At 40.7% G+C, this 12,997-nt stretch overlaps 1 protein-coding gene across 1 annotated transcript in view; it reads left to right on the top strand.

The window, feature by feature from the left end:
• The window catches only part of LOC127625353 (citron rho-interacting kinase-like), a 115,081-nt gene that overhangs the window by 63,163 nt on the left and 38,921 nt on the right, over window positions 1-12,997 (top strand). Inside the window, exons 22-30 of the mRNA XM_052100612.1 lie at window positions 1,028-1,202; window positions 1,289-1,486; window positions 7,500-7,553; window positions 8,646-8,843; window positions 10,661-10,854; window positions 11,039-11,174; window positions 11,370-11,474; window positions 11,705-11,845; window positions 12,273-12,380. Coding sequence (XP_051956572.1) covers window positions 1,028-1,202; window positions 1,289-1,486; window positions 7,500-7,553; window positions 8,646-8,843; window positions 10,661-10,854; window positions 11,039-11,174; window positions 11,370-11,474; window positions 11,705-11,845; window positions 12,273-12,380 — 1,309 coding nt within the window. The remainder of the gene's footprint in view (window positions 1-1,027; window positions 1,203-1,288; window positions 1,487-7,499; window positions 7,554-8,645; window positions 8,844-10,660; window positions 10,855-11,038; window positions 11,175-11,369; window positions 11,475-11,704; window positions 11,846-12,272; window positions 12,381-12,997) is intronic.

The raw sequence follows: 12,997 nt of genomic DNA, 5'->3' as shown, positions 1-12,997 counted from the left end.
TCAAACAAAAGAGCGCAAACAGAACCAGAATTCCATGCTTACAAAGTTAAACAACAAGAGCGGAAACAGAACCAGAATTCCATGTTTACAAAGTTAGAACAACAACAACAAAAGAACGCAAACAGAACCAGAATTCCATGCTTACAAAGTTAGATCAACAGCAACAAAAGAACGCAAACAGAACCAGAATTCCATGCTTACAAAGTTAGAACAACAGCAACAAAAGAACGCAAACAGAACCAGAATTCCATGTTTACAAAGTTAGAACAACAGCAACAAAAGAACGCAAACAGAACCAGAATTCCATGCTTACAAAGTTAGAACAACAGCAACAAAAGAACGCAAACAGAACCAGAATTCCATGCTTACAAAGTTAGATCAACAGCAACAAAAGAGCGCAAACAGAACCAGAATTCCATGCTTACAAAGTTAGAACAACTACAACAAAAGAGCGGAAACAGAAACAGAATTACATGTTTACAAAGTTAGAACAACTACAACAAAAGAGCGCAAACAGAACCAGAATTACATGTTTACAAAGTTAGAACAACTACAACAAAAGAGCGCAAACAGAACCAGAATTACATGTTTACAAAGTTAGAACAACTACAACAAAAGAGCGTAAACAGAACCAGAATTACATGTTTACAAAGTTAGAACAACTACAACAAAAGAGCGCAAACAGAACCAGAATTACATGTTTACAAAGTTAGAACAACTACAACAAAAGAGCGCAAACAGAACCAGAATTACATGTTTACAAAGTTAGAACAACTACAACAAAAGAGCGCAAACAGAACCAGAATTACATGTTTACAAAGTTAGAACAACTACAACAAAAGAGCGCAAACAGAACCAGAATTCCATGTTTACAAAGTTAGAACAACTACAAGTATATAGCGTCGGTTTTGACTTGAATCATTCATAAATGATGAATGAATGAAATAAAGAAGTGTTACCCCTAATAAACTGATTCACCCAGTGTGACCTCAGAGCCTCTGATGTTTTCTGTGGGCTTGTTTCTCAGGAAAGCTCAAGAGGAGATGATATCTGAACTCCGACAGCAGAAGTTTTATCTGGAGTCACAGGCAGGAAAACTGGAAGCTCAGAATGCCAAACTAGAGGAACATCTGGAGAAGATGAGCCAACAAGAGCAGACCAGGAAGAGCCGGATTCTGGAGATGGAGACCAGACTCCGAGAGGTGAGAGAGGACTGGCCGTGTCCAAGAGTGCATACTAACGTACTACTCGTACTGTGTTTGCAGTAGAACATTGTGTTGTGTCATAGATGGGTCTGGAACATGAAGAACAGAAGCTGGAGATCAAGCGTCAGGTGGCGGAGCTCACGCTCTCACTACAGGACAGAGAGTCGCAGATCAGCAGTCTGCAGGCCGCACGACATGCCCTAGAGAGTCAACTGCAACAGGCCAAAACTGAACTAGAGGAGACGACGGCAGAAGCCGAGGAGGAGATCACAGCGCTCAGAGTGAGACACAAACACACATACTGTTAAGAAGATCTGTAGCATCAGAAAATAGATATCAGGTTTTCTGCAGCTCTGAAAAAAGTTTTAAATTGCCTTTTAGCAAATTATGGCCTCAAAAAGAGCCTCCTTAAATTGGAGCAACGGTCATGGTATTAAATGTTGCATGAGGGATTGGTTTATCATTGCGTTTAACTCATTTTAAAGTGAAGAGTCATTTCTGAGCATGAATAGCCCCATACCAAATGTGCGGTCTCTCTAGGACAAACTCTATAGCGCCACCACCAGTTGCACGTAATCACGATCCTCCTAAAGATGATACAAATGGACCGCTTCAAATAAAACTCATCCCATTACAGTGGCCGCCATCTTGGATTATGACGTTTAGCATTTATCGCTACTATTCCTGCCAACTTTGCCCGATTTTCCTAAACAGTAGCTCAAAATAATCTCCATACTGATCCGCACAGAATTAATTATACCAAGTTTAGATTTGTGATTCTGTTGAAAAGTTACGTTAAAACACATTTAATGAAACAAAAACAACGTGAAACAGGAAGTGAGTCTATATCTTGCCAATGGTTTGTCATATTGAAACGAAACTTGGTATGCTTCATCAGGACCCTGATCTGAGGGTACATGCAATGTTTGGTGACAGCGCCACCTATGGGTCAATACATTTGAAAAATTGCTATTTTTGGCCATAACTTTTGAAACGTATGTCGTAAAATCATGAGTTTGGTGTCTATGGATTCCTCGGTCATGAAGATGTTCAAGGATACCCATATCAGCCATATATAACATTCCCATATCAGCCATATATAATATTCCCATATCAGCCATATATAATATTCCCATATCAGCCGTATATGACATTACCCATATCAGCCATATATGATATTACCCATTTCAGCCATATATAATATTCCCATATCAGCCATATATGATATTACCCGTATCAGCCATATATGATATTACCCATATCAGCCATATATGATATTACCCATATCAGCCATATATGATATTACCCATATCAGCCATATATGATATTACCCATATCAGCCATATATGATATTACCCATATCAGCCATATATGATATTACCCATATCAGCCATATATGATATTACCCATATCAGCCATATATGATATTACCCATATCAGCCATATATGATATTACCCATATCAGCCATATATAATATTCCCATATCAGCCATATATGATATTACCCATATCAGCCATATATGATATTACCCATATCAGCCATATATGATATTACCCATATCACCCATATATGATATTACCCATATATATCACCCATATATGATATTACCCATATCAGCCATATATGATATTACCCATATCAGCCATATATGATATTACCCATATCAGCCATATATGATATTACCCATATCAGCCATATATGATATTACCCATATCACCCATATATAATATTACCCATATCAGCCATATATGATATTACCCATATCAGCCATATATGATATTCCCCATATCACCCATATATGATATTACCCATATCAGCCATATATGATATTCCCCATATCAGCCATATATGATATTCCCCATATATATCACCCATATATGATATTACCCATATCAGCCATATATGATATTACCCATATCACCCATATATAATATTACCCATATCAGCCATATATGATATTACCCATATCACCCATATATAATATTACCCATATCAGCCATATATGATATTACCCATATCAGCCATATATGATATTCCCCATATCACCCATATATGATATTACCCATATCAGCCATATATGATATTACCCATATATATCACCCATATATGATATTACCCATATCAGCCATATATGATATTACCCATATCACCCATATATAATATTACCCATATCAGCCATATATGATATTACCCATATCAGCCATATATGATATTCCCCATATCACCCATATATGATATTACCCATATCAGCCATATATGATATTCCCCATATCAGCCATATATGATATTCCCCATATCAGCCATATATGATATTCCCCATATCAGCCATATATGATATTACCCATATCAGCCATATATGATATTACCCATATCAGCCATATATAATATTCCCCGTATCAGCCATATATGATATTACCCATATCAGCCATATATGATATTACCCATATCAGCCATATATGATATTACCCATATCAGCCATATATGATATTACCCATATCAGCCATATATGATATTACCCATATCAGCCATATATGATATTCCCCATATCAGCCATATATGATATTACCCATATCAGCCATATATAATATTCCCCGTATCAGCCATATATGATATTACCCATATCAGCCATATATGATATTCCCCATATCACCCATATATGATATTCCCCATATCAGCCATATATGATATTACCCATATCAGCCATATATGATATTCCCCATATCAGCCATATATGATATTCCCATATCAGCCATATATGATATTACCCATATCACCCATATATGATATTACCCATATCAGCCATATATGATATTCCCCATATCACCCATATATGATATTACCCGTATCACCCATATATGATATTCCCCATATCAGCCATATATGATATTCCCCATATCAGCCATATATGATATTCCCCATATCAGCCATATATGATATTCCCCATATCAGCCATATATGATATTACCCATATCAGCCATATATGATATTCCCATATCAGCCATATATGATATTCCCCATATCAGCCATATATAACATTCCCATATCAGCCATATATGATATTCCCCATATCAGCCATATATGATATTCCCCATATCAGCCATATATGATATTCCCCATATCAGCCATATATGATATTACCCATATCAGCCATATATGATATTCCCCATATCAGCCATATATGATATTCCCCATATCAGCCATATATGATATTCCCCATATCAGCCATATATGATATTCCCCATATCAGCCATATATGATATTCCCATATCAGCCATATATGATATTCCCATATCAGCCATATATGATATTCCCATATCAGCCATATATGATATTCCCATATCAGCCATATATGATATTCCCCATATCAGCCATATATGATATTCCCCATATCAGCCATATATGATATTCCCCATATCAGCCATATATGATATTACCCATATCAGCCATATATGATATTACCCATATCAGCCATATATGATATTACCCGTATCACCCATATATGATATTCCCCATATCACCCATATATGATATTACCCGTATCAGCCATATATGATATTACCCATATATATCACCCATATATGATATTCCCCATATCACCCATATATGATATTACCCATATCAGCCATATATGATATTCCCCATATCAGCCATATATGATATTACCCATATCAGCCATATATGATATTACCCATATCAGCCATATATGATATTACCCATATCAGCCATATATGATATTCCCCATATCACCCATATATGATATTCCCCATATCACCCATATATGATATTACCCGTATCAGCCATATATGATATTCCCCATATCAGCCATATATGATATTACCCGTATCAGCCATATATAACATTCCCATATCAGCCATATATGATATTACCCATATATATCACCCATATATGATATTTCCCATATCAGCCATATATGATATTACCCGTATCAGCCATATATGATATTTCCCATATCAGCCATATATGATATTACCCATATCAGCCATATATGATATTACCCATATCAGCCATATATGATATTTCCCATATCAGCCATATATGATATTTCCCATATCAGCCATATATGATATTACCCATATCAGCCATATATGATATTACCCGTATCAGCCATATATGATATTACCCATATCAGCCATATATGATATTACCCGTATCAGCCATATATGATATTACCCATATCAGCCATATATGATATTACCCATATCAGCCATATATGATATTACCCATATCAGCCATATATGATATTCCCCATATCAGCCATATATGATATTACCCGTATCAGCCATATATGATATTACCCATATCAGCCATATATGATATTACCCATATCAGCCATATATGATATTACCCGTATCAGCCATATATGATATTACCCGTATCAGCCATATATGATATTACCCATATCAGCCATATATGATATTCCCCATATCAGCCATATATGATATTCCCCATATCAGCCATATATGATATTCCCCATATCAGCCATATATGATATTACCCATATCAGCCATATATAACATTCCCATATCAGCCATATATGATATTACCCATATATATCACCCATATATGATATTTCCCATATCAGCCATATATGATATTACCCGTATCAGCCATATATGATATTACCCATATCAGCCATATATGATATTACCCATATCAGCCATATATGATATTTCCCATATCAGCCATATATGATATTACCCGTATCAGCCATATATGATATTACCCGTATCAGCCATATATGATATTTCCCATATCAGCCATATATGATATTACCCATATCAGCCATATATGATATTACCCATATCAGCCATATATGATATTTCCCATATCAGCCATATATGATATTTCCCATATCAGCCATATATGATATTACCCATATCAGCCATATATGATATTACCCATATCAGCCATATATGATATTTCCCATATCAGCCATATATGATATTACCCATATCAGCCATATATGATATTACCCGTATCAGCCATATATGATATTTCCCATATCAGCCATATATGATATTACCCATATCAGCCATATATGATATTTCCCATATCAGCCATATATGATATTACCCATATCAGCCATATATGATATTGCCCATATCAGCCATATATGATATTCCCCATATCAGCCATATATGATATTCCCCATATCAGCCATATATGATATTACCCATATCAGCCATATATGATATTTCCCATATCAGCCATATATGATATTTCCCATATCAGCCATATATGATATTACCCATATCAGCCATATATGATATTTCCCATATCAGCCATATATGATATTACCCATATCAGCCATATATGATATTGCCCATATCAGCCATATATGATATTCCCCATATCAGCCATATATGATATTCCCCATATCAGCCATATATGATATTACCCATATCAGCCATATATGATATTTCCCATATCAGCCATATATGATATTTCCCATATCAGCCATATATGATATTACCCATATCAGCCATATATGATATTTCCCATATCAGCCATATATGATATTTCTACCTCTGTGGCTCATTGATTTGTATCTTAAAGTTAAATATCTTTTGAATGCATTGTCAGATTTATAAGAAATTTGGTGTGCATCATTGACATCATGTCTTGAACGTACCTGAGAAGTTTGGAGACAGCGCCACCTACAGTTCAAAAGATAATCCACACTTGGGTGCGGACACCAAACTTGGCATGTCTTTTGGCCGTTCGCCAATCATGTCAACCGAGTGGCACAGTGTGTAAATATATATAATTGGCTAATCTATGACATTAGGGATTTCGACTGCAGAATCATTGGCAGGATCTTATAACAATCATAGATGCTCCTGTTGTTGAGCTTCTAGATTTAATGACCGAAAAGGTATTTGAATAAAACCTTGTTTTTAATGTTTGGTGGTGATCCAGATATTTGAATTATATTTTTGGTGTTTTTTAAAACACTATTCCAGTGAAACATCAGCGCCGTAGAGGAATATAGCTGATACAATGGGTATTTTAGTTAAATGAATTAAAAAGTAATGGCTATTAATACTGTTTACATTATATATATATATGACTGTTCTTGTGCTCCCTCGACATTTACATTTAGAGAGCGATGTGATGACATTGTGCTCCCTTAAATTTATTCCTTCAGTTTCTTTAACTGGTGTTTAAAAGGTTATAAAAGTCTTAAATTTAGCTTAAGAAACCCTGTATAGAGTCTTGTAGAAGATGGCAGCGTGCACTCACACTGATGGTGTATATTTTTTCCTATTCAGGCCTACAGAGATGAAATTCAACACAAGTTTGACGCTTTAAGAGACAGCTGCTCGGTAAGTCACAAAGTAGTGTCCGTTCATGCTTTCTGGGTTAAGATTGCCCATAACCCCTTGATCTATGACTGTTCAGCTATATTATGCATTGTATAGTACATACATTTTTAGCACTATAATTTCACAATTCATGTTTTTGTCAGTTGGAATTGTTTTAAAACGTATTAAAAGGTCATGGCCTTTGACAGCCCGCCCACAGTCTTGCTAACGTGCAACATTCTGAGAAAAATAGTGAGTTTAATAAAAATGCACGAATCCGTCAAATGCGCTATACAAGTTAGCAGCATGTCAGCAACCGCGATTAACTCAACGTGATAAGCAAAAACTTAAACAAGTAACTGTAGCAAAACTTCATGAAACGTCACTCGACCAACTGCGTGTGGATGAAGCACACCATACATATATAGAGGTGTGCTGGCAGTCATGTAACCAAGTGCTTGTGATCTCGTTTTCTTTCATGGAAAAAACATTCGTGGAAATTCTACAACGTCATAAACGCACAATGCAACACTGCAAAAACCTCTTAAAAGCTCATACAATGTTCACGCTTTATTATGAGACCATCGGGCAGCTGCATGGCTCTGCATCGAGGCGGATTAGAACAGTAGAAATATCAAACGCCAGAAATCTATGAAGGATCAAAACTTCTGTGGCTTTTTGTGTGTGGGGCGGCTATGGCTCAGGTGGTAGAGGGGATCGGCTGCTAATCGTAGGGTTGTCGGATCGATTCCCGGCCCACATGACTCCACGTGCCAAAGTGTCCTTGGGCAGGACACTGAACCCCAAGTTAGGCTAGCACCTTGCATGGCAGCTCTGCCGCCATTGGTATATGAGTGTGAGAATGGGTGATTGGGACACAGTGTAAAGCGCTTTGGTAACCTCTGAGTGCTATAGAAGTGCAGACCATTTACCACTTAAAATTTTTTAGCCTATTGGATAGTGTACAATGGCTGATTAGCATAATCGTAAATATTGATTAGTGGGTGATTAGTGTATCAGATGATCATGATTCTGTTGATGAGGGCAATGAAACAAGACTGTGACTGACGTGTGGTGATGATGAAGATGATGTTGATGATGATGATGTGACAGGTAATAACAGACCTGGAGGAGCAGTTAACTCAGCTGATGCAGGAGAACGCGGAGTTAAACCGGCAGAACTTCTACCTGTCCAAACAGCTGGACGAGATGACGGTGGAGAACGAGGAGCGACTGCAGCTGACTCATGATGTGGACCGTCTGCGTAGAGAGGTCGCAGACAGAGAGATGCACCTCAACAACCAGAAACAGGTACAAGTCATTTACACACCCAAAATCTACATGTCAACATTCCCTCCGTTTGCCATGGTTCAGGCAAACAAAAAGTCTACCCCTAAACTCCAGATACCGATACTGGTGTCTAAGTCCCTGTGACCTATCCCCCCATTTCTAGGGAGGGAGCATTGACGCACACTGGACTCTGGATCCGACCTGTGCATGCCTGGGAGGGGGAACAGGGCAAAAGAGAGGAGAAAGGGAAGAAGGGGTGGGTAAAACAAAAGGGAGAGAGAGATGGGCTTACCGGCCCCGGACACGCCCTCGACTGGTCCTCAGCTCGCTGTCGTGCTTCCTTCTGGGACACTGGGCGATGGCAATGGACTCCCTCAGCCATCCTTTCCGGTTGCCGGTTGATGGAGTGCTCCAGCACCACCAGATCGAGGTCCTTTGCCCCTTACCTTTCAGGCCTCGCTCTGCCCAGACGCCGCTCGGCTAAGGCCTGCTCGCCACATACCCCCATCGCCGAACTCGGGTCGGGATTTCTCCAGCCTGTGACCTATCCCACCCATTTCTAGGGAGGTAGCATTGACGGGTCACACCGGTCACTGGATCCGACCTGTGTGTACCTGGGAGGAGGAACAGGGCGAAAGAGAGGAGAAAAGGAAGATGGGGGTGGGTAAAACGAGAGGGAGAGCCGAGACTAGCTTGCCGGCCCTGGACATGCCCTCGACTGGCCCTCAGCTCGCTGTCGTACTTCCTTCTGGGACACCATGCGATGGCAATGGACCCCCTCAGCCATCCCTTCCTGTTGATGCAGTGCTCCAGCGCCACCAGATCGAGCACTCCCTCGGCGTCCCATTGGGCTCTCCCTTGGGCGGCGCATCCTTCATCTTAACCTGGTTTCGGCACCAGTGTAACATTTAAGACAGTAAGGAGAAATCTGGGACAAACACATAGACATTTAATGACACTTCTGCATCATCCACCTTCAACCGATAATCCGAAGTCGGGTCATGGGGGCAGCCGCTCCAGCAGGGGGCCCCAAACTTCCCTATCCCGAGCCACATTAACCAGCTCTGACTGGGGGACCCCGAGGCGTTCCCAGGCCAGTGTGGAGATGTAATCTCTCCACCTAATCCTGGGTCTTCCCCGAGGCCTCCTCCCAGCTGGACGTGCCTGAAACACCTCCCTAGGGATGTGGCCAGTGGGCAACCTTACCAGATGCCCAAACCACCTCAACTGACTCCTTTTGACGCAAAGGAGCAGCGGCTCTACGCCGAGCTCCTCACCCTATCTCTAAGGGAGAAGCCCGCCACCCTTCCGAGGAAGCCCATTTCGGCCGCTTGTACTCGCAACCTAGTTCTTTCGGTCATGACCCAGCCTTCATGACCACAGGTGAGGATAGGAACAAAAATTGACCGGTAGATCGAGAGCTTTGCCTTCGGCTCAGCTCTCTTTTCGTGACAACGGTGCGATAGAGCGAGCGCAATACTGCCCCCGCTACCCCGATTCTATGGCCAACCTCCCGCTCCATTCATGAACAAGACCCCGATGTACTTGAACCCCTTCACTTGGGGCAATACCTCCTTCCCTTCTCCATCACATCATATAAAAACACACAGACCATCTTTACACATCTCTCACCTTAAATACTCCCGCCTCCCCTCGCTGAAACGATGTCTGTCATCCAGTCGGCCGTGCAGCACGGACGGCACAATGCGGATGCTTTTACTTGCGTGAATCACCGAAAGTGCCGCCAGAACTGATCTACATCTCGAAGTGCGACTGGTTTGCGAATCACTCGCAAGAAATGAACCAAGTGACTAAAATCTCATTCTGTTTGTCCGCAGAACATCGAGACTCTGAAGACCACGTGCAGTATGCTGGAGGAGCAGGTGGTGGAACTGGAGAGTCTAAACGACGAGCTGCTGGAGAAAGAGAGACAGTGGGAGAACTGGAGATCTGCTCTGGAGGACGAGAAGAACCAGGCCGAACGCAGAACCCGAGACATGCAGAGACTCTTGGACAACGAGAAACAGAACAGGTGACGCGCACAAAACACCCAGAGGCGTAAACTCCGGTGAGAAGTGACGAATTAGTCCATTTCAAATGCACAATTTCATGCATTTCTTTTGCATTGGCATTATCTGTCGGCTCATATCGTTCCATCAGGTTGTGTTTGGTCTCCAACGTGACTGTGCTGTTAATCGGCTCTCGTCTGGTTTCAGGCTACGAGCGGACCAGCGCAGCACTGAGTCTCGACAGGCGGTCGAACTGGCCGTGAGGGAACACAAAGCTGAGATTGTGGCTTTACAGCAGGCCCTGAAAGAGCAGAGACTCAAAGCTGAGAGTCTGTCTGATACTGTAAGTCTCACGCGCACACACACCGAGTCGACGGTCCTGGTTTGCCCCAGCAGTCCTTCTGTGTTATTAATATTCATGCCAATATGGAGTTTAACTAGCTGTGCATAACTACTGCAGCTTGATGGAGATGAATTAAACACAGGAACACACGGCTGAACATGTCTTGTCTTGTCTGATGCGTGTTGTTGTTTTCAGCTGAACGATCTGGAGAAGAAACACGCGATGTTGGAGATGAACGCACGCGGTCTTCAGCAGAAACTCGAGACGGAGAGAGAACTCAAACAGAGGCTGATGGAAGAGGTGTGACACACACAAACACACATGGACTCACGCATGTCATACAGTAAATCTTAAAACAGTTTGGTCCTTCAAACGGGTCACCGACACTCCTGCTGCCATGTTTGCCAGAGCTCTGGTAAAGCTCAGATAAGGACATTTATTCCATATACTGAAAACACGCAACAACCCTGAAATGATGTAAATGATTGTGTGTGTGTGTGTGTGTGTGTGTGTGTGTGTGTGTGTTTCAGCAAGGTAAACTTCAGCAGCAGATGGATCTACAGAAGACTCACATCTTCAGGCTGACGCAGGGACTGCAGGACGCGCTGGACCAGACCGACATGCTCAAGACTGAGAGAACTGACCTCGAGTACCAGCTTGAGAACATACAGGTGCACACACACATTAACACACACACACACACACGCCACGCACACACACACACACACACACACACACACACTCTCACACACACACACACTGTCACACACACATACACTCATACACACACACACTCATGCACATGCACACACGCACACACACACACACACACACTCACACTCTCTCTCTCTCTCTCTCTCTCACACACACACTCTCACGCACACACACTGACAGCTCCCATTCACTCAATACACACGACTAATGAGCTAATTATCCTTTCTGTTCAAAACCCATCACACACACTATGAAGCAGAAGACTGCAGAAAGAGTCAAACTGAACATTGTTAATGCTCAATTCTGCTCATGCGATGAGACGCAGGAATGTGTGTGTGTGTGTGTGCACGAAGACTGATCTTCATCCGTCTGCTCTCTCGTCAGGCCGTGTACTCTCACGAGAAAGTGAAAATGGAGGGAACCATCTCGCAACAGACCAAACTCATCGACTTCCTGCAGGCCAAGATGGACCAACCAACCAAGAAGAAAAAGGTAAAGCCAAACATGCGGCACCCTGCGAGTCACGGTCCGGTTTTCCGCCGTGTTTTTGCGAACACTTCAGGTCTGTAGTGTATCAACTACGTGAGCGTTCGTCCCCGGCTGAGGCCACGTGTACTACTGGTACGACTGGTATTAAGATGAGTTTTGGGTGATCCGCGAGACATCACCGTTACACCTGGTCGTCTCTTTTGAACACTTGTGTTTGGATTTCTGATTGTGGCACCTGGTGGCCGAGGTTGGTACTGCTTGCTAATTGTTATCTAGCAAGCAAAAACTAATATTTTTTTCTCGTGTTGTCTCTTCAAGAGAGAAAAAATAACATTTGGGCATTTAATTTTTTTTTTTTATTGAAAAAAATATTGTATTTAGTTTATTATTTATTTTCCTTTTAATAGAGAAAAAAAATACATTTGGGTATTTAAATAAAAAAAAAATTGAACAAATATTTTATTTAGTTTATTTTCCTTTACTAGAGAAAATAAATACATTTAGGTATTTAAATTGAAAAGACAAATTTGGAAAAAATATTGTATAATTTTGTAATTATTTTCCTTTTAATAAAGAAAAAAATAACATTTGGGTATTTAAATTTAAAAAAAAAAATGTTT

Source organism: Xyrauchen texanus, chromosome 3 (genome assembly GCF_025860055.1).
Source record: "Xyrauchen texanus isolate HMW12.3.18 chromosome 3, RBS_HiC_50CHRs, whole genome shotgun sequence".
Taxonomy (NCBI): domain Eukaryota; kingdom Metazoa; phylum Chordata; class Actinopteri; order Cypriniformes; family Catostomidae; genus Xyrauchen; species Xyrauchen texanus.
The sequence above is the reverse complement of the archived record's forward strand: the minus strand, read 5'-3'. Positions and strand labels throughout refer to the sequence as shown.